The following is a 23,579-nucleotide window of genomic DNA, read 5'->3' as shown; positions in this document are numbered from 1 at the left end:
TAAGGTGGAGAAGTTTTTCAGATTCTTATATTATGCTGTTGAGCCATCACTGAAGTACATACAAACTTAATAATGCAGTTCAGTGAGATTTAGTGCCAGACTCCTCACACTGCAGAGAAACTTGTTGCATTCTGTATAAAATACCATAACATTTGCTCACATACATGCATGACTCATGAGCACATATGTTTTGTGAGTTATACATGCATGCAGCAATATGCTCCTCTTTTCCACTCCAGTATTTCACTCATTTTATCTCAACAATTCATCTCGACTGAAGTGTCTCGCTGTGTCAATAGAAATGAATACTTGCATTTTATTATTATATATTGGTAATATGTTTTTCTACTGTGCTACAATCATACACTACTGCATTAAAAGTTAAAAAAAAGTAATATCCATTACACCGGTGTGTTTAATTAGTACATAATAATTTCAGTTTAATTTTATTTTTATGAACCATTCTGCAAACCATGTGCAGTTGTTGCACATTTGGCAGTACATATTGCGGTGTGATATTCTCTATGTCCACTTTGGAGTACCATCAAGAAAACTGGGACACATCTTAACAAATGGTATATGACTGTCATGTATTTTCCCCAAAGAAAAAAATTCTGTTACGAAATTTTAAGACTTAAAAAAAACTTGGTTTGGGAGTCTAATATTTTCACAAATATAGTCATGTAACATGTATTTTAAAGCTTATAAGAAACTGAATAAAACAACAAATATTTTAGGGCTGTAAGTCAAATAGTTTTGGCAATATGGCCACTTAAAGGTTTCATAATGAGACAAAAATTGCACAGTTTTTGATACTTTAAAAATAGCTCAAAAAATACTCAAAAAATTGAATTTTGGGCCTTACCTGTTTTGATAGGTAGAATAAAAGGATAACAAATTAATAAATCTAAATTATCAAGATTTGAATTTATTTTTTATTGGTTGATGTCGTACTGAATGATCCTTTAATGAAAGGAGTCTGCTTAGTCATTTTAATTGTAGAAACCTTGTAAAATGCATACATATTACAAATATGTGCCTTGAGGTCTGTATGTCATAGCTAACCTGTGCCTTGAGGTCTGTATGTCATAGCTAACCTCAGAAACTACTGCAGGCATTTTGGTATGATTTTTACTACTAGGTGGACTTATGCATGAGGCACATTTGTATATATAAATTACTACAGCTATACCAGATACCCATGCAAAGCTGGGGTGGATCACAAGTTTATTTATTTATTATTGTTTGAGATTTTCCTGTATACAAAGGTTTTATCTTCAACATAAAAAATAACCTGGAAATTATACCCTAATATGTTAATTTATCTTCTCAGTATGTCCCTGCAGGTGCTTCGATCTCGTTTATCTTCTTCCTCTGTGCCAAGTCCATTGTTAATCATACATTTTGGATCCAGGTGGTCATAGGGTGTCCTCTTCTTTTCCTCTGATTCCCATTCCAGGATCATTTTCAGAATTCTGGCTTCCTTCTTCTTACATGCCCGTACCATTGTAACTTCCTTCTATCCATCATGTCGTGTATTCTCTTTATTATTTCATTGTTTCTTACTGTCTCTCTTCTAGAAATTCTTGCTGATCGTTTCCAGAATTCCATTTCTACTGCTTGCAGTTTTTTTTAGGTGTTTCTGATTTCAAGTCCAAGTCTCCACACCATACCTAACTACACTCGCGAGTAACAATATTTTTTATATATAAAAAAACAAAGATGATGTGACTTACCAAACGAAAGCACTGGCAGGTCGATAGACACACAAACATACACACAAAATTCAAGCTTTCGCTACAAACTGTTGCCTCATCAGGAAAGAGGGAAGGAGAGGGAAAGACGAAAGGATGTGGGTTTTAAGGGAGAGGGTAAGGAGTCATTCCAATCCCGGGAGCGGAAAGACTTACCTTAGGGGGAAAAAACGACGGGTATACACTCGCACGCACACACACATATCCATCCACACATATACAGACACAAGCAGTCTTTCCGCTCCCGGGATTGGAATGACTCCTTACCCTCTCCCTTAAAACCCACATATATGTCTGCTTGTGTCTGTATATGTGTGGATGGATATGTGTGTGTGTGCGAGTGTATACCCGTCCTTTTTTCCCCCTAAGGTAAGTCTTTCCGCTCCCAGGATTGGAATGACTCCTTACCCTCTCCCTTAAAACCCAAATCCTTTCGTCTTTCCCTCTCCTTCCCTCTTTCCTGACGAGGCAACCGTTGGTTGCGAAAGCTAGAATTTTGTGTGTTTGTTTGTGTGTCTGTCGATGTGCCAGCGCTTTCGTTTGGTAAGTCACATCATTTTTGTGTTTATATATATATATATATATATATATATATATATATATATATATATATATATATATATATATATATATATATATATATACACAGTTTGTTGCGAAAGCTTGAATTTTGTGTGTATGTTTGTGTGTCTATCGACCTGCCAGTGCTTTCGTTTGGAAAGCGCTGGCAGGTCGATAGACACACAAACATACACACAAAATTCAAGCTTTCGCAACAAACTGTTGCCTCATCAGGAAAGAGGGAAGGAGAGGGAAAGACGAAAGGATGTGGGTTTTAAAGGAGAGGGTAAGGAGTCATTCCAATCCCGGGAGCAGAAAGACTTACCTTGGGGGAAAAAAGGACGGGTATACACTCGCACACACACACACACATATCCATCCACACACATACAGACACAAGCAGACATATTTAAAGACAAAGAGTTTGGGCAGAGATGTCAGTTGAGGCGGAAGTGCAGAGGCAAAGATGTTGTTGAATGACAGGTGCGGTATGAGTGGCGGCAACTTGAAATTAGCGGAGATTGAGGCCTGGTGGGTAACGGGAAGAGAGGATATATTGAAGAGCAAGTTCCCATCTCCGGAGTTCGGATAGGTTGGTGTTGGTGGGAAGTATCCAGATAACCCGGACGGTGTAACACTGTGCCAAGATGTGCTGGCCGTGCACCAAGGCATGTTTAGCCACAGGGTGATCCTCATTACCAACAAACACTGTCTGCCTGTGTCTATTCATGCGAATGGACAGTTTGTTGCTGGTCATTCCCACATAGAATGCATCACAGTGTAGGCAGGTCAGTTGGTAAATCACGTGGGTGCTTTCACACGTGGCTCTGCCTTTGATCGTGTACACCTTCCGGGTTACAGGACTGGAGTAGGTGGTGGTGGGAGGGTGCATGGGACAGGTTTTTCACCGGGGGCGGTTATGAGGGTAGGAGCCAGAGGGTAGGGAAGGTGGTTTGGGGATTTCATAGGGATGAACCAAGAAGTTATGAAGGTTAGGTGGATGGCGGAAAGACACTCTTGGTGGAGTGGGGAGGATTTCATGAAGGATGGATCTCATTTCAGGGCAGGATTTGAGGAAGTCGTAACCCTGCTGGAGAGCCATGTTCAGAGTCTGATCCAGTCCCGGAAAGTATCCTGTCACAAGTGGGGCACTTTTGTGGTTCTTCTGTGGGAGGTTCTGGGTTTGAGGGGATGAGGAAGTGGCTCTGGTTATTTGCTTCTGTACCAGGTCGGGAGGGTAGTTACGGGATGCGAAAGCTGTTGTCAGGTTGTTGGTGTAATGGTTCAGGGATTCCGGACTGGAGCAGATTCGTTTGCCACGAAGACCTAGGCTGTAAGGAAGGGACCGTTTGATGTGGAATGGGTGGCAGCTGTCATAATGCAGTTACTGTTGCTTGTTGGTGGGTTTGATGTGGACGGACGTGTGAAGCTGGCCATTGGACAGGTGGAGGTCAACGTCAAGGAAAGTGGCATGGGATTTTGAGTAGGACCAGGTGAATCTGATGGAACCAAAGGAGTTGAGGTTGGAGAGGAAATTCTGTTCTTCACTGTGAGTCCAGATCATGAAGATGTCATCAATAAATCTGTACCAAACTTTGGGTTGGCAGCCCTGGGTAACCAAGAAGGCTTCCTCTAGGCGACCCACGAATAGGTTGGCGTACGAGGGGGCCTTCCTGGTACCCATGGCTGTTCCCTTTAATTGTTGGTATGTCTGGCCTTCAAAAGTGAAGTAGTTGTGGGTCAGGATGAAGCTGGCTAAGGTAATGAGGAAAGAGGTTTTAGGTAGGGTGGCAGGTGATTGGCGTGAAAGGAAATGCTCCATCGCAGCGAGGCCCTGGACGTGCGGAATATTTGTGTATAAGGAAGTGGCATCAATGGTTACAAGGATGGTTTCCGGGGGTAACGGATTGGGTAAGGATTCCAGGCGTTCGAGAAAGTGGTTGGTGTCTTTGATGAAGGATGGGAGACTGCATGTAATGGGTTGAAGGTGTTGATCTACGTAGGCGGAGATACGTTCTGTGGGGGCTTGGTAACCAGCTACAATGGGGCGGCCGGGATGATTGGGTTTGTGAATTTTAGGAAGAAGGTAGAAGGTAGGGGTGCGGGGTGTCGGTGGGGTCAGGAGGTTGATGGAGTCAGGTGAAAGGTTTGGCAGGGGGCCTAAGGTTCTGAGGATTCCTTGAAGCTCCGCCTGGACATCGGGAATGGGATTACCTTGGCAAACTTTGTATGTGGTGTTGTCTGAAAGGTGACGCAGTCCCTCAGCCACATACTCCCGACGATCAAGTACCACGGTCATGGAACCCTTGTCCACCGGAAGAATGACGATGGATCGGTCAGCCTTCAGATCACGGATAGCCTGGGCTTCAGCAGTGGTGATGTTGGGAGTAGGATTAAGGTTTTTTAAGAAGGATTGAGATGCAAGGCTGGAAGTCAGAAATTCCTGGAAGGTTTGGAGAGGGTGTTTTTCTGGAAGAGGAGGTGGGTCCCGCTGCGACGGAGGACGGAACTGTTCCAGGCAGGGTTCAATTTGGATAGTGTCCTGGGGAGTTGGATCATTAGGAGTAGGATTAGGATCATTTTTCTTCGTGGCAAAGTGATATTTCCAGCAGAGAGTACGAGAGTAGGACAGTAAATCTTTGACGAGGGCTGTTTGGTTGAATCTGGGAGTGGGGCTGAAGGTGAGGCCTTTGGATAGGACAGAGGTTTTGGATTGGGAGAGAGGTTTGGAGGAAAGGTTAACTACTGAATTAGGGTGTTGTGGTTCCAGATTGTGTTGATTGGAATTTTGAGGTTTTGGAGGGAGTGGAGCTGGAAGTGGGAGATTGAGTAGATGGGAGAGACTGGGTTTGTGTGCAGTGAGAGGAGGTTGAGGTTTGCTGGAAAGGTTGTGAAGGGTGAGTGAGTTGCCTTTCCGGAGGTGGGAAACCAGGAGATTGGATAGTTTTTTGAGGTGGAGGATGGCATGCTGTTCTAATTTGCGGTTGGCCTGTAGGAGGATGCTCTGAACAGCCGGTGTGGATGTGGAAGAGGAAAGGTTAATGACTTTTATTAAAGATAGGAGTTGACGTGTGTGTTCATTGGCTAAGTTGATGTGTAGGTGAAGGATTAGGTGGGTGAGGGCAATGGATTGTTCAGTTTGGAACTGGTATAGGGACTGATGGAAAGAAGGGTTGCAGCCAGAGATGGGAACTTTAAGTGTGAGGCCTTTGGGGGTAATGCCAAATGTTAGACAAGTCTGAGAAAATAGAATATGGGAGCGTAATCTGGCTAGGGCGAAGGCATGTTTGTGGAGGGAATGTAAATAAAACTTAATGGGGTCGTTGTGGGGGTGTTGTGAGGGTGACATGGTATTAGAAGGTGGAAAGTGTAACATGAGGTTGAAATGAAAATGAAAATAAAAATATATGGGGAGAGATAAAGGTGAACTGGAAAGTAACTGGAGATCTGGTGTGAAAAAGGCGAAAAGGTGTTGGTTACAGCTGGGCTATGTTGGACTTGGGTTGGTAGACAACGATGTGTACAAAGGTTAGGTGGTTGTGTTGCCGCCAAAACACATTAAAGGACGGAGAAATTCGGGAAAATTTCGAAAAAACTGCGTGTAATGTATTGAAAGGAGTGGTTTTGTGGTGGCAGATTATGAAAATGAGGCTAACAATTGTCTGACGAAGAAATAATTACGTTAAAACCTGTGGGAAGTGGCTAAAAATTATCAGTGATGTGGCAAAAACGGAAATGGAAATAAAGCGAAAGTTATTAGAAATAGCCGAAATGGTTGTTTAAAAGGTGAAAGGAACTGTTTGTGAACTAGAAATGGTGGATTTTATAGCAGCGGTAGTGTTGAAAGTGGCAAAAAAAAATTTTTGGTTATGGTTTGGAAGTGGGTTACGTATTATTGAGTATATATAGGCGGGATAAAATTGTATATGGTTTGTGCCTACGTCCGGAGACGGACGCTCGTAAATGTAACGCATTCTTCGCCTTCTCTGCTTGTATGTCTTCATCCTTCCTTTGTCCCTCTCTTTTCCTTACCTCTTCTCTTTACCCTTTTCTCCGCTGCGGCGTTTGAGACCTCTCTTCTTTCCTTTCCCTTTCTTTGTTTTTCCCTTCTCTTTCTTCCTCCTTGTGCGTGTCTGAAGGCCGACCCACGCATTTTTGTGCTTAGCCGGTGACGGGGTAACGCGTAATTACCCGCCCCGGGTAGACAGGTAGGACACGTACGTACCCCCTGGTAACGGCCAGGCCCAGGGAGGGGTGATTACCTGAGCTGATACCTTCCGAAAGTGCCGATTGGTCCCTCCGTCCGTTTGTCGGGAGGTGTGACCTGAGGTGTGAAGAACCACCTAAGGCGGGAGTGCCCTCAGAGAGGGCCCCCACAGGGGAGGAGCGTGCCATCGGAGACGCCGGTAATCATGGGGGATTCTTCCGCAATGGTTTCCTCATCTTCCACTATGTCTGCTCACAAGCGTAAGTTCACTGAGTCTCAGCCACAGACAGTTCTTCCATCATTGCCACAGTTCCTTGTTCTTTCTCGGTCTGACGAAGGTCACGACTTCTCCACGGTCAACCCTTTCGTTATTCAGAATGGTGTCGACGCAATTGCAGGTCCTGTAAAGTCTTGTTCCAGATTACGGAATGGCACCTTGTTGTTAGAAACAGTCAGTGCCCTCCAGGCACAAAAATTGCTGCGTACTTCACTGCTCCACACCTTCCCTGTCCGGGTTGAAGCGCACCGCACTTTAAATTCCTCATGTGGAGTCGTTTATACGCGCTCCCTCGATGGATTGTCTGACAAAGAAATTCAGCACTACCTGTCTGACGAGGGCGTAACAGCTGTTCATAGAGTTATGAAAAGGGTTGACACGAACATCATTCCAACCCGCACTGTCTTCTTGACATTTGACAAAGTTCAACTCCCATCTAAAATCAAAGCAGGCTATGAGATAATTTCCGTTCGCCCTTACGTCCCAAACCCTACGCGTTGCTATCGGTGTCAGCGGTTCAATCACACCAGCCAGTCCTGTTCCAATCTGGCCAAATGTGTTACGTGTGGCAAGGATGCCCATGAGGGTGCTTGTCCACCTCCATCCCCTCGCTGCATCAACTGTATGAGTGACCACGCTGCTTCCTCTCGTGATTGCCCCGTTTTTAAGGACGAAAAGCTCATCCAGGAGATCAGAGTGAAGGAAAAGGTGTCGACCTTTGCTGCTCGAAAATTATTCGCCAGTCGACAGCCCACCGTGCCTCAGACAGGAAAATACAGCACTGTCCTTGCTTCTCCTCAGCCAACAAAGGAGGCGGCCACGCAGACTTGCGACCTCACCTTTAGTGCCACGTTCGTCAGATCGGCCAGCGCAAAGATCGCCCGTTCAACCTCACCACTTTCGCCTGCCCACTCTATGGCTCACCCTTCATCGGGTTCTGCTAAATCTCGAGCCCAAAAGTCAGACACCAAGACTTCGAAAAAAGAGCATACTCGTGAAGATTTTTTACGTACCCCAACTTCACAACCATCGGTTCCTCCTTCATCTAAACATCATACTTCCAAGAAGGCTACAAAGAAACCCAGTTCCTCTCCTTCTCCGCCAAGGCGTGTCTCATCTACAGCACCACCTGGCGGAAATCGCCCTCGGCCAGCTTCTGTGTCGCCGAGGCGCACTGCTGGTGGCCGATCAACCAGCCGATCGCTGGTGGCAGGAGCTGCTCCTGAACAACCTATGGATCAGGATCTTCTGCCTTCGGCTGAATGCCATTCCATGCTGTCGGTCGCAAGCTCTGAGCAGTCGTTGAGTTGACGGCAACCATGATCACATTCCTCCATTTTCTGTCCACCCTATGTCCATTATCCACTGGAATACCCGCGGCATTCGAGCCAATCGGGATGAATTGTCGATCCTCTTACGATCCTACTTGCCGGTCATCGTTTGTCTTCAGGAAACAAAGCTGCATCCCCATGAGTGCTTTGTTCTCCCCCATTTTCAGTCCATCCGATTTGATCTCCCCTCTGTTGAAGGAACTCCAGCCCATGGAGGACTCATGATTCTTCTCCATGATACTCTCCATTATCACCCAATCCCCTTAAACACTTCCTTCCAAGCTGTCGCTGGCCGTCTTTCCCTTTCTGGATATACCTTTTCTCTTTGTACTGTATACATTCCATCGTCCACACCAATGGCACGAGCTGATCTCCTTCATCTTCTTGGTCAGCTTCCATCCCCCCTATTTGCTGGTTGGGGACTTCAATGCCCACCACCCGCTTTGGGGATCTCCACATCCTTGTCCACGTGGCTCACTATTGCTAGATGTCTTCCACCTAGCGGATCTAGTTTGCCTCAACACTGGGGTCCCTACATTTTTGTCTGCCTCCACGACAACTGTCTCTCATTTGGACCTTTCGGTCGGTACTGTTCCGCTAGCTCGGCGCTTCGAATGGTTCGCCCTTGATGATACACACTTGTGTGACCACTTTCCATGTGTCCTTAGACTGCAGCCTCAAGTGGCATATATGCGCCCGGGACGCTGGAAGTTTGCCCAAGCCGATCTAAGGAGCGTTTTATGTCGTCGTGTTGTTCTTTTATGGCACGCACATTGGTCGACACTTCCCCATAATAAATTGCGGGACATGAAAGCTCTTCTGTGTGCTTGGACCATTTCCTCCCGAATGCATCGTCGGGAGGAGGTAATTTTACTAGACTCCGGATAGGGCACTGTCTTTTTAGCCATCGACATCTTTTAAGCGGCGATCCTCCCCCACTCTGTCCCCACTGCTCTCAGCTGTGGACGGTAAGACACCTTTTAATTGAGTGCCCCTATTTTACTCCGTTACGCGCCCGTCTACAGCTGTCGCCTGATATATCGTCCATTTTAGCAGATGACACGCGCTCGGCCGATTGCATTCTCGAGTTTATTAGTGCCAGGGAGATGACGTCAGTCATTTGAAGCTTTTTTTTTGGGGGACAACCAACCCCTTTCTGTAGTGGATTTTTAAGCCTTCCTTCTGCTTTTAGTTTCTCCAATTTTTTGAGTTTCGTTCCTATTGCTACTGGTTTCCATTTTCGTTTTTTATTGTTTCCTAAGTCACGGACCGGGCGCTAATGACCGTAGCAGATTTGCACAAAAAAAAAAAAAAAAAAAAAAAGGCGCTTGTGTCGTTCTCCCAAATCCTAGTTTTGGCACAATCATGACCTTTCCCATGCTTCATTCTTTGCTATTCTTATTTTTTTTAATCACTTCATTCTTCTTTTCCTTGTAGATTTTTCTACTTCTTATTTATCATTCAGCCACTGGTTGAACGTGTTCCTCTTTTCTTTAACTACCACTTCTATTTCCTCCGACCACCATTCCGATGTACGGTTGCCCCCCCCCCCCCCCCCCCCCCCCCCCCCCCCGCAATTCTGGCAGCAAATGTTCGTATACTTTCATCTTGTGGGCTGTCAATATTGAAGGATAGAGTTTGAGCTTTCTCAGCACAATTCGTTTTAATGTTGCTAGAATTATTCTTTACCTTCTTCTATGGCAAGAAAACTATTCATTTGTACTAAATAATGATCTGATCCACACTGGACTCCTCTATAAGATCTAACATCTGCTGTCTATAAACTACTTGTCTGTTTAGTGATAATATAATCTATTATAAAACCAAGTTCTCTAGTATTCTGTTGCCAAGTATATTTATGAATATCCTTGTGTTTAAAAAATGTTGGTAATTTTCAGATCAAGATGTTCACAGATTTTAATCAGTTGTTCTCCATTGTCATTATACTCTCTCTCTCTCTCCTTGTTTTCCCACTTCGAACATTATTCTCTAATCCTACTCTTCCATTCATATCCCCCATGATAACTAGTTCCTTCTTACTTGGGATTTTTTCTGTAGTCTCTCTAACGATTGTCCAGAAAGTATGTTTCTCCTGGTCTCTTGCATCATTTCTGGGTGCATATACAACTTCTCTGGCAAATAGAGACATTTCTGCCATAATAATACGTTCATTAATAAATTTCCAATTTGTGATTCTCTTTTTTCGTGCTTTGTTTATCATAATGGAGACTTATGATTTGGCTCTTACCGCTTTGGACACCCCACTCCAAATATGTACACAATTACCAAGTTCTTCTTCTTTGCCTTTCCTCGTGGTCTGAGAGTACGACAACATCCATTTTGAAACTATTGAGTTCTGTTGGTAATATATTCAGTTTTGTGGAGATACCTTGAACATACCAGCATCCTAGTGGCACTTTACTTTTTTCTTTGCCAGTTTGTCATCCAATATTCCTGTTTTTTCAAGTCATATTATTAGGTTTTTAGCATTTTAATTTTTTTATGTGAGTGAGGAGTTGGCCCACTCCACAACCCCCAACCTTGGGGACCAGGTAATTTATTCTCGGGGCTTTCTTCCTTTAGCCTTTGATAGCCAGTATCACACTACAAGGCAGCAGCCGCTAGTGTTGGTCCACCCTGGGTATTTTATTTCCACGATACCCACCATATCTGGTGACCATTCCCCTGTCGGCCACCTGGGGAGGTGGCTGATGGGAGACTAGCACCTCCACATGGGAAGTTTATTTATATGTACCATAATATTTTTAATCTACCAACTGTCGTAAACACAGTGTCAGATTTGGACCGTAGTTTTGGCATTAGTAGAGCATTGCATGAGGAATATAATTTCAGCATCTTATTTGGTCCACATTTTTTATATAATTAGATAATAATCAGATCACAATAGAGGTGAAATTATAACTCTGTGTAAGCTCCAGTCAGGGCATTTCCTATTAAAGTGTCGGTTATCCGAAGGCTGTTGTTTTCTTTCTAAAAGGAAATTTACCATGTAGACGTAAAGTTTGTTTTGCTTCCAAATCACATAAATATTTTAATTGTCTTTAAGTACAATCACACCAACACTGAACCATGTTTGCATGGTTCAGAAATTGTGGTTGTTAACAATGTGCAAATATATCTTTTTTTCTTTTTTGTTTATCTTTTTGCTCCTGAACAAATAATGGCATCATCCTAAAATCTTCAGTCTCCATGGACTCACTAACTCACTGAATGAAAGCCCAATATTTGCTGAAAATGAACTAGTTTATTTTGAAACTGGGGATCCTGTTCATGTTATTCTTTGGAGCCTTGTGCAGATTTGCAAGTTTGGTCTTGTAGCACTTTAATAGCACACACATGTCCATTTTTTTCATTTTTAAGACAGAATTAAGGCATGAGAGGGATTTTTTATGGCTGTAGGTGTGTTACATAATTCCCAATCATCAGTTCCACACAATATTACTTTAAAGAATGTCATGTCTGTGGGTAACAGTAGCCACTGAAGTAAACTTTGTTGGCACATAATAAGAGCACTTACGCTGTAGTATAAAATACGGATGCCATATGAGTTCTGTCTGATTTAAGCTGAATTACATTCTTTTTTTTAAATTTATCTGCTAAGTAGACAATCAGTGTGTGTGTGTGTGTGTGTGTGTGTGTGTGTGGTGTTTTATGTATTCATTTTGCAAGATCACTTTCTTTCTCAGTTGAATGGTGTGAACTGCAGATATTGCACTGGAATTGTCCAAATAGTCAGTGAATTATCAAGTGTGCTTGACATTCGAGAGAAATATGAAGCTATTATGTTGTTTTGTATAAAGAAAAAAGTTGTTGTTGCAAGTATATTAACAAAGCACTAAAGTGCTTTGTGTTAGAAAATTTTTAATGTACTGCATGCAACATTATGTGATCTTTAAATTCTTTTGCAGATAAATAGGTTCCGAAATCAACAGAAAATATCAGTAAAAGGACATAATGTACCTCCACCAATTGAAAATTTTGAACAGTTGGTAACAGAATATGGAGTTGGACAAGATATTGTTGATAATATTAAAAATCTGGGCTACTCTGTCCCCACACCAATCCAGATGCAAGCAATACCTGTAATGCTGAAGGTCAGTGAATTTCTTGTCTTTACAAAATCTATTTTCTTTGTACTTATTTTGTCATTTTATGTTATAATTCTTCAGTTGACATTTATAACATTTTTAGAACCAGCAGATTTTGGCTTGTGCACCAACAGGATCTGGAAAAACTGCTGCTTTCCTTGTACCTCTCATCCATCACCTTAAAGGGCCAAGGCGGAAAGGTTTCCGTGCAGTTGTAGTCAGTCCAACGAGGGAACTAGCTAAACAGACTTACAGGTGTGTAAATATATATATTATGTGTAAATATATTATGTGTAAATATATATATTATCCACCAGGCCTCAATCTCCGCTAATTTCAAGTTGCCACCACTCACACCTCACCTGTCATTCAACAACATCTTTGCCTCTGCACTTCTGCCTCGACTGACATCTCTGCCCAAACTCTTTGTCTTTAAATATGTCTGCTTGTGTCTGTATATGTATGAATGGATATGTGTGTATGTGCGAGTGTATACCTGTCCTTTTTTCCCCCTAAGGTAAGTCTTTCCGCTCCCGGGATTTGAATGACTCCTTACCCTCTCCCTTAAAACCCACATCCTTTCGTCTTTCCCTCTCCTTCCCTCTTTCCTGATGAGGCAACAGTTTGTTGCGAAAGCTTGAATTTTGTGTGTATGTTTGTGTTTGTTTGTGTGTCTGTCGACCTGCCAGCACTTTCATTTGGTAGGTCACATCATCTTTGTTTTTATATATATATATATATATATATATATATATATATATATATATATATATATATACACACTCCTGGAAATGGAAAAAAGAACACATTGACACCGGTGTGTCAGACCCACCATAGTTGCTCCGGACACTGCGAGAGGGCTGTACAAGCAGTGATCACACGCACGGCACAGCGGACACACCAGGAACCGCGGTGTTGGCCGTCGAATGGCGCTAGCTGCGCAGCATTTGTGCACCGCCGCCGTCAGTGTCAGCCAGTTTGCCGTGGCATACGGAGCTCCATCGCAGTCTTTAACACTGGTAGCATGCCGCGACAGCGTGGACGTGAACCGTATGTGCAGTTGACGGACTTTGAGCGAGGGCGTATAGTGGGCATGCGGGAGGCCGGGTGGACGTACCGCCGAATTGCTCAACACGTGGGGCGTGAGGTCTCCACAGTACATCGATGTTGTCGCCAGTGGTCGGCGGAAGGTGCACGTGCCCGTCGACCTGGGACCGGACCGCAGCGACGCACGGATGCACGCCAAGACCGTAGGATCCTACGCAGTGCCGTAGGGGACCGCACCGCCACTTCCCAGCAAATTAGGGACACTGTTGCTCCTGGGGTATCGGCGAGAACCATTCGCAACCGTCTTCATGAAGCTGGGCTACGGTCCCGCACAGCGGCAGGCCGTCTTCCGCTCACTCCCCAACATCGTGCAGCCCGCCTCCAGTGGTGTCGCGACAGGCGTGAATGGAGGGACGAATGGAGACGTGTCGTCTTCAGCGATGAGAGTCGCTTCTGCCTTGGTGCCAATAATGGTCGTATGCGTGTTTGGCGCCGTGCAGGTGAGCGCCACAATCAGGACTGCATACGACCGAGGCACACAGGGCCAACACCCAGCATCATGGTGTGGGGAGCGATCTCCTACACTGGCCGTACACCACTGGTGATCGTCGAGGGGACACTGAATAGTGCACGGTACATCCAAACCATCATCGAACCCATCGTTCTACCATTCCTAGACCGGCAAGGGAACTTGCTGTTCCAACAGGACAATGCACGTCCGCATGTATCCCGTGCCACCCAACGTGCTCTAGAAGGTGTAAGTCAACTACCCTGGCCAGTAAGATCTCCAGATCTGTCCCCCATTGAGCATGTTTGGGACTGGATGAAGCGTCGTCTCACGCGGTCTGCACGTCCAGCACGAACGCTGGTCCAACTGAGGCGCCAGGTGGAAATGGCATGGCAAGCCGTTCCACAGGACTACATCCAGCATCTCTATGATCGTCTCCATGGGAGAATAGCAGCCTGCATTGCTGCGAAAGGTGGATATACACTGTACTAGTTCCGACATTGTGCATGCTCTGTTGCCTGTGTCTATGTGCCTGTGGTTCTGTCAGTGTGATCATGTGATGTATCTGACCCCAGGAATGTGTCAATAAAGTTTCCCCTTCCTGGGACAATGAATTCACGGTGTTCTTATTTCAATTTCCAGGAATATATATATATATATATATATATATATATATATATATATATATATATATATATATATATATAGAGGGAAACATTCCACGTAGGAAAAATATATCTAAAAACAAAGATGATGTGACTTACCAAATGAAAGTGCTGGCAGGTCGACAGACACACAAACAAACACAAACATACACACAAAATTCATTCATATATAGAGGTTTGCAGATCATAGTTGTGTTGGTGTGTTGTTGAGGAAGGGAAGGAAGAGGTGAACCTTCGCAATGACTGACATCATCTTTGTCTTTTGACCTTAACAGCCATTGCAATTCTTTTCCTAATTTCTGTTGAGCAATACATATCATCCAATATTACATTTCCCAAGTAATTGAAGTTATTTACTTGCTCTATTTCCTCTCCCCCTATTTTCATACGGCATTTCCTCTCCTTTCCTCCAGTTACCATGCTTTTCGTTTTCTTCTTGTTAATCTTCATTCCATATTCTTCTAATTTTGTGTTTAGATCATCTAATATTTGTTCCATATTTCTTGCACTCTCTGCTATCACAAACATGTTGTCTGCAAATCTTATACACTTCACTCTCCGACCCCCTATACAAACTCCTCTCTTTCCATCAAAACTTTCACTAATAATTTCCTCCAGGTATATATTGAACAGTGTTGGTGATAAACAACAACCTTATCTTACACCTCTTCACAGTTCAATTTCTTCACTCATCACACCTCCTATTCTTACTCTTGCTCTTTGTTTCAAATGTAGAGCAATCTGCTATATTAACTAATAATTTATTGCACACTTTCATTGACAACAGGAGAGGTAATCTCATCTTATTTGAATAACGTTGAAGATAATCTTCACTGATATATGCATATAAAATACACAGCCAGAAAAAGATGCAGCTCCGTGAAGGATAAGGTCATTGTACTGACAATTGATGTGACAGGTAGTTCATCATTGTAGGAGTATACGATAACAGATTCAGATCAAATGAAACACAAGTATCACAGTAAAGGATGCTGAAACCATCATTTCAGTACACAACGTACCCCTCTCTGTTGGCAAAATAGATCTGTATCTCGAATGCATACGATCGTGAAAGTGTTGAATGGTATCCTGTGATAGATTATCCAAAGCATCTTGCGCCTTTTGTTGTAATTTGACATTGGTCCTTACAGGCTTTGGAGAACAAGTAACTTTCCCCTTCATCATGTCCCACAAGTGTTCAGTTGGTAAAAGACCTGCTGGCGAGGGCAGTTGTAAACCACAAAGGGCATGTCGTGTTGCAACAGCCATGTGCGGATATGCCTGGTGCTGCTGAAAAGGAAAGTCACATTCCTGTTGAGGAAATGGCAGCAGTACCCTGTGAATTGTAGTGGACACTGGTTACTTTGCCCTCCAGAAAGATCAGATGTGACTGTGGGCTGTAACTGATGGCCCCAACACCATAATGCCTTAGATGAGACCTGTGTGTTGTGAACGAATACACTATGGAAAAGGCAACTCAGAAGGCCTACATATGTATGTCCATCACTCCCATACAGTCAGAACCTGCTCTCATCACTGAAGACAACAGAGTGCAATTCTACTCTCCAGTCAGCTATTCCATGACACCAGAGTAGCCATGTTTGTTGGTGTCACAATGTGAGTGGTAGCCTGGCCAGAGGTTCCCATTTGTTCCCGATGACACAGCAGATGCGACATGTGCCCTGATATCATCTATGGATGTTGTTTGGTCGGCTACCTCTGCTTACATAATGCATCATTCTTGTCACGCGTCTGCACCAGGTGGACATCCAGAACTTTATCTACAGGTGTGTAAATGTTCCAGAGACCACTGTTGAAAGTAGTGAATGACCGATACATTCTGTCCAATATGTGCAGAATGTATTGATACGTCCACACGGCTTTCTGCAGGCCCACAATGCTACCCCAAGCTGAAGCTGTTCAACAGGAGTAGTTACTTAGCGGTTAGACTCAGCATAGTTACTGTCTGTAGAGTCAAAACAGAGGGTGCACAGAGAGGTGTCCGGAGCACCACCTGATTGCTGTTCACCATGACAAATAAATCGCTATCACTACAGCCCCTCAGTATGTAGTGTTATACCCTGGTGCCACTGAACACAATCCTCAAGGTGTAAGCTTTTTGTTTTCTGGTATGTATTGACTTGTAAATTGTATAACTTATGAAAATATTAGAATTATGTTTCCTGTACAAATGGTTGATTTTTGAAGTCAATTAACAGGCTGCAGTGTCGTGTGTGTGTGTGTGTGTGTGTGTGTGTGTGTGTGTGTGTGTGTAAACTTAGTGTCAATTGCAGTGTTTCTTACACATACCTTTACACTACTGTTATCTCTAAAATATTTAACAACTTACAAATACCCATGGCATACTTGCAGCTATTTATAAGAAATCAGGATTGCTTCTGGAGCTATCCTATACACGAAAAAATCTTGGCAATAATCGACTTCTCGCCATACATTCTGAGCCATACGTGTAGTCAGCAATACAAGTTCATTAGAAATGGCCATTTTGAGCTCTGTAATTGTTTTTAGCAAAGGAGGCACATACACAACTACTTTCACACACATGTAGAAATTTATTTTGGATTTATTAAAAGATTATGATCGGAAAAAGTGAGTTGGAAACACTATTTGGGAGCTGAAGTCTGACTACGATCGTAAGGGTCGAAGGACCCTGAAGGGAGGCAGTCATTGTGTTCCCTATGTTATTTATTGTATACAGGGCAATTCAGTATGAACACAGTGATTACAAACAGCTATAACTATTTAACATTTGCAAGACATCATAAGTAGTGCAGAAAATGTAAAAAACAGTTTTATTTTACTGCCCTCGGTCATGTATGCGTATATGTGTGCATGTTTTTTGTTGTCATTGAAATGAGAATGAAAGAGCAACTCAAACAGAATGAAAGAGCAACTCAAACAGAATGAAAGAGCAACTCAAACAGTTTTCCTTACAAGTGTTCAGTGTGAGCATGATATGTCACTCATTCAGTCAATAGGCAAGTTCTTCCCAAACCTTGATCAGTGTGTCTGGAGTAATTGCTGCAACAATGCTGTTTCTAAAGCCAGGTAGACCAGCTGGTAGTGGAGGCACATTAACTTGGCCCTTTTTGAACTGTCAAAGGTAAGAACTGCATGATGTTAGATCGTGTGTGAATGTAGAGGTCATGCAAAACAAGCTCTGTCATCCAGCCCTTTGTGCTCAATTCAGCAGTTGGATACAACGCTGTTTAAACTGGTCACATATTGAGCTATGCCAGTGACCATCTTACTACTGAATAAAGTTCCGTGGTTCAGCTTCTGCCAGTTGAGGAAAGACCTGTAGTTCTAGGGTACCAAGATAAGAAACACCAGTTACAGTTCCTCACTGAAAAAGAAAGGCCCACAAATTTTCTGCTGGCATATGGATGGCACAAATAAACTTTCAATTTAGGGGAGTCTCATTACAGCTGTGCCATCTCGTGGGAATTTGCTGACCCCCCCAAATGTGCACATTATGTGTGTTCACATTTCCACTAGTTGAAATGTCAGACTGAAGATGACACGATCCAGAAAATCTGCATCGTCATGCAACAACATTTTGTTTGCAAAGTTCACACACAAACCGTAGTTTGTTGGCTGTAGAGCTTGTAACAACTGCAAACAATAAGGACGTTGTTGTAAGCATCTCCTTAAGTCTCCACACGGATGTCACTGGAATTGGTAATCCATGACTAGCCCTCTGAACTGATTTCTTGGGGGTACACATGAAACACTCCCACTCATTCAAAATGTTCTTCAAACACTCTTGGTTGTTCCACACTCTTCCTTCTGCACACAGGTGTACTAGCGAAACTTAATTGCTCTTTCATTTGATGTATTATTTATGGTTGTAAGTTGTATGTAATAATTGCTACAAAGCCCTAAAACCTATGTATTCGTTTTGAAACACCCAGCACATACATTTTTTACACTTATGATGACTGTCAGAATTTGAGCAACTTACCTATGTATTAAAACTGATAAAGTAAATCATTGGCGCATTATGAGGAGTGTACAGTATATCTTGCATTGACAATTTGCTTTCTCTTACACAGAGAATGTTTGAAACTGTCTGAAGGGAGAAACCTAAGGATCCACATTATCAGCAAAGCCAGTCTAGCTGTGAAGAAGTTCGGTCCAGAATCTTCTAAGCGGTTTGGTAAGTTTTTAATCAATTATTGTCTGATGTCACCAATGTTCTCTCATAATCATATCAGGAGTCTCATTTATGGTTGTCACCACTTCTCGTTTCTCATTTTCCACCTCTTTCTATTCAGCAAGTATACTTCCTTGAGGCCTTTCACTGCCCCTCTATTGTAGAAAACTTCCTCCCATTTTCTAGGTGAATGCCTTCTTTTTCATCGAATCCATTTCAAAATTCATTTTGGCCATCTGTCATCATTCATCCTTTCTAGATGAAGGGGCCACAATAGCTGTTTTGTTTCCATTGGATTGATTATCATTTTGCTGATACCCATGGTCTCTGTTAGTGTATTATTCTGTTCACAATCCTTTCTTGAAATGCCACAACCTGCTGTCCAAATTCTATTTCCAGCACTAGTAACCTGTCTCTCTCTTTTTCTCTGCCTCATACTCAGCTCCCATGTCTTTATCCCATTTATGGCAATAACTCCTGTCAGTGGATTTATAGATGATTTGTTTCATCAATTTTGTCGAATTACTATCCCTTAGAACAGAACAAAACAGAGTTGAGGTATCTTACTGCTTTTCCCCTCTTGACATATTTTGTTACATATGTCGACTGTGATTCTGCTGCTGGATGATAGGAGTACTCCCAAGTATCTGAAAATATCACATCCTTTGATCTTGCAGTCCAGTTTTTTTCCCCTCCTAGTGTTAATCAGTTTTGTGAATGTTAATTTTCAGCCATTATTTGTCTTAATCCCTCTGCTTTTGTAGCATGTAGCTGCACCACTGTTATCTCCAGCTACAATAACCTGATCATCAGCTGAAAGAATGATGTTAAAATGGTACCTTCTGAAGTATTCCCGTTTCGCCACACTTTTGTTCTCCAGATCTTTAAGGCTTCCTCTAATTAGATTTTTAATGAAACGGTGGAAACTCCAGATAAGAATAACAACAACATAGGAAAAGACGGATTGCTACTTACCATAAAGAAGACGCATTAAGTTGCAAACAGGCACAATTAAAAGACTCTTACATAAAGCTTTCAGCCACAGCCTTCATCAGCAAAAGAGAAACATACACCATTCATACACACAGTCAAGCACACTTCATGCACACATGACTGCCAACCCCGGCATCTCGGGCCAGAATGCAACTATTAAGTGCAAGCAGCAGTCTGGAGGGGGTGGGGAAGGTGATGGGATGGTAGTGTACGGGTGGGGAGTGGGGAGGGAGACTAACGCTGTGTGGCAGAGTGTGCAGGAACTAGAATGCCAACAAGTGCAGCAGCAGGAGGTTGTGGGGCAGGGGTGTGAGGGAAAAAAAAAGAGCAGTGGGGAAAGATGGGCGGGTGCGTTGGCAGATGGTGGCAAATAAACAGGGTGGCAGACAAGAACAGGGAGGAGGTGATAGGCCATAGGCCAGAGCGAGCGGAAACTGTTAGGCGGAGGGTGTGGGGACAGTTTGTTGCCATAGGTTGAGGCCAGCATAATTACAGGAGTGGAGTGGAGAATGTGTTGTAAGGATAACACCCATCTGCACACAGAAAAGCTGGTTGTGGGGGGAAGGATCCAGATGGCTCAGTTAGTGAAGCAGTCATTGAAGTCAAGTATATTATGTTTTGCTGCATGTTGTGCAACAGGGTGGTCTACTTTGCTCTTACTCGTAGTTTGGTGGTGGCCATTCATCGATGTGGACAGCTGGTTGGTAGTCATACCAATAAAAAAGTTGTGCAATGATTGCAGCAGATCTGGTACCGTATTTACTCGAATCTAAGCCGCACCTGAAAAATGAGACTCGAAATAAAGGAAAAAAAATCTCCCGAATCTAAGCCGCACCTGAAATTTGAGACTCGAAATTCAAGGGGAGAGAAAAGTTTTAGGCCGCACCTCCAAATCGAAACAAAGTTGGTCCATTGTCATATGAGACACAATTTAGGTCGAATGAATGACGATACAGCTACAGTAGTTTGGTTCGAGTCGTAAGCTTAGCAGTTAAGCTTTATCAGGTAGCCATTGCTATGCGTCACGCGCTCCGTCCGTATTTATACGAGTACTCTTCCTTTTTCACGTGCTTCGTCTGGTTTGAATCGATTGCTTATTTTGCTTCAATCTGATAAGTGCCGTTTTCTTTGTTATAGGTGTATACGTCACTCTAAGCTGAAAATGCATTACTGTACTGCGTCATGCATTGTTCGTCGCATTCTGATAGTGCGTGTTTACGGCCTGTCGCCGCTAGCGGCATGGCTTGCATTTGTACGCGCTACCACCGCTTACAATAAAAAGAAAGAGAGGAACTGTCTCATTAGCGAAACAATGGCAAAAGACTGCTATTTGTTGTTACTTACACTGCTACTTTCTTTGATAATGACCAACAAGAACCAAATAATAGACTGCGTATGATAGAACATGTTCTGGACGAGAGTTAGGCGAAAATTTGTCTCCGTTCGAAAATCTTTGCGGCCGCTTCTTTAGTACATCAAATTCTGCACAGAAATTAGTCATCTTAGATTTATAAATGTAGTCAGCTGCCGTGCTTCATTTCTGACTGTATCACTACTAGGCATAAGAATAATACGAATATAAACATGACACGATACGTATATTCTTGCGCGTTTGCTGTTGTCTCACTCTAGTTTCGTAGTTTATTGGGCAGACAGGATTTAAATGAGATAGCAGCAAACACGAAAGAATACATGGAAAAATGTTTATATTCGTATTATTCTTATGGTGAAGAGAATACTGCATGTGATTCACATTTCATCAGGTTCCTACTAGCAACCATCTCTTCCCACAGGTAGGAAAAAATTCAGAACGTAGAGTTGGCCATATTGACAAACATCCCAAACAGTCTTGCCAGTCGGATTTTCGCAGTACATTGAAATTCTGCTACATTCGAATATGAACAATACGGAATTTGTATTTACTTTGTTGGATAATGTATGAAGATGCAGTGGTTGAAACTCGGGGCGGAGAAAAAAAAGCTCGTGTTCCACCTCTTTTTTTTAAAAAAAAAAAATGATGCAGAGGTTTTGGCGCCGGTATTTATCTTTGTGCCTACAAAGCATGCCTCTGTCACGCTACATATATTCGACGGCAGAAGTTAGTTGTGGCGGCGCCTACCAACATTTTTCAGAACTTCCGCTTGCTTTGCACTTGATTCTAAGCCGCAGGCGGTTTTTCGGATTACAAAAAATGGAAAAAAAAGTGCGGCTTAGATTCAAGTAAAAACGGTAATTGACATGTGGACTAGGATATTGTGGATGTTGGGTGAGCGACAGAACACTGCTTTAAGAGGGGTGGGAAGTATCTTGGCTAGAATGTCCCTTGTGTCTGGGCATGATGACAGGTAATCAAAGTACTGGCAAAGGATGTGGTTCAGTTTTTCCAGTCCAAGGCAGTACTCTGTGATGAAGATTTTTAGTAGAGTTGGTGACAAAAAGCATCCTGTCACAGTCCTTTGAAGAGTGGGAATGACTTGGAAATAGAATTTCTGTATAGCTTTAACATCTCTTGCTGATCTGCAACGTGTTTTGTAGAATAATATCATAGGCTCTTTTCAGATCCCTAAGGACTAAAAGAGGCACTGTGACCTTAACTGTCTGTTTCTCTGTGTGTTCCTATAAAGTAAATATCTGATCTAAGTGTGAACATCCCAGAGAGTGACAGTGAATGACACTGAGAGTTATCTGAATGTGCAATGCTTTGTGGTGACAACTTGTAGGTGGACTTTACTATCTCCACTTGTGCTTTCTCATGCAGATGCTGCTTAGTTGCATGTGGCAACTCAAATACTTGCACCATTTGTCAGATATGTTAAAAGGATGGATTAACAGATTTCAGTGCTTCTTACCACACTCTCTGATTACCTGATCTAGGCCACTTGAACTGTGGCAACTCTGATGAGGAACTCTACATAAAACATTGTTAATTTCAATTCATTGTCTAGACCCTGTAGAATAGTGAGCCAAGAGAAATGCAACTGGTCAGGTTGCTTATGCTGCTGATGAAATTCTAATGTATATAGTATATAGTGACCCTTCTGACGATGGTGTTATGAAAGCAGCTCACAAATTTCTTGTAAGAAGTAATTACTGGAGAAGACAACCAAAGTAGTTTTCCCTAAACAAAGAACGTTTTTGTTGCTACCCAAGAGTGGAACAGAGAGCATTACAAGCTATCATCAAATATATTTGTTGCAAGTGGTACAGACATCTTTATCGCTCTTCTTTTGCAAATCTAATGGTAGGAGTGGCAGGATCCACAATAAGTTCATTGCCATGTCCTGAGTTTATGAGAGGCGAACCAGTTGCTGTTGTTAATGTTATTCTTGTTGGTGTCGGCACTATGAAGTGCAAGTTGTTGTGCAAGCTATTGTAATATCACCGACCCTGTGGTCAGCTTGAAGAATTCTGGATCCAGGTTTGCAGTTACTTTTCTGCTTATTATTTTTGAGTCTTTGCTTATCATGGTCACAGTCACAAGGATTTGCAACTGTACTTGTAATGATTGAATGCAAGTAGTTAACAGTTATAAAACTCCACCATAGAGTTGAAATCTGTTCAGAGTGCATAAGAAGTGTTTTGTATCTGCAAGATACAAACATATACTATCCATTACAGCCACCGGATGAGGGTCTCATAAAACAGTGCTTGGTTTCTGGCCTGCAGCCTTGACAGATTAGATGGAGAAAATAAGGTTCCATTCATAGTTTGTGCTTTCATGGAGATGGAGACAAGTGACATTACAGAAGGAGTTGTGAACCCTCCGTTCCATTAAAACAGGAAAATCCGTCGATAGTAGCCTGCGAACTCTCTAAAGAAATTAATAGCCAATCCCAAAATCCAAACACACAGTGAGGCTGTCAACACTGGGCTAGTATGGTATATTTCGAACAGTTTCATGTCGAGGAGTGGTCAGGTTATTGCATATTGCACCAAACTTTATAGCCCGT

The 23,579-nt window shown here is 42.9% G+C and overlaps 1 protein-coding gene across 1 annotated transcript in view; it reads left to right on the top strand.

Moving 5' to 3' along the window:
- Positions 1–23,579, top strand: part of LOC126203048 (probable ATP-dependent RNA helicase DDX52) — a 69,419-nt gene that overhangs the window by 9,557 nt on the left and 36,283 nt on the right. Inside the window, exons 3-5 of the mRNA XM_049937286.1 lie at positions 12,060–12,245; positions 12,343–12,494; positions 18,536–18,639. Coding sequence (XP_049793243.1) covers positions 12,060–12,245; positions 12,343–12,494; positions 18,536–18,639 — 442 coding nt within the window. The remainder of the gene's footprint in view (positions 1–12,059; positions 12,246–12,342; positions 12,495–18,535; positions 18,640–23,579) is intronic.

The sequence above is a fragment of the Schistocerca nitens genome, chromosome 9 (assembly GCF_023898315.1).
Source record: "Schistocerca nitens isolate TAMUIC-IGC-003100 chromosome 9, iqSchNite1.1, whole genome shotgun sequence".
Taxonomy (NCBI): domain Eukaryota; kingdom Metazoa; phylum Arthropoda; class Insecta; order Orthoptera; family Acrididae; genus Schistocerca; species Schistocerca nitens.
The sequence above is the reverse complement of the archived record's forward strand: the minus strand, read 5'-3'. Positions and strand labels throughout refer to the sequence as shown.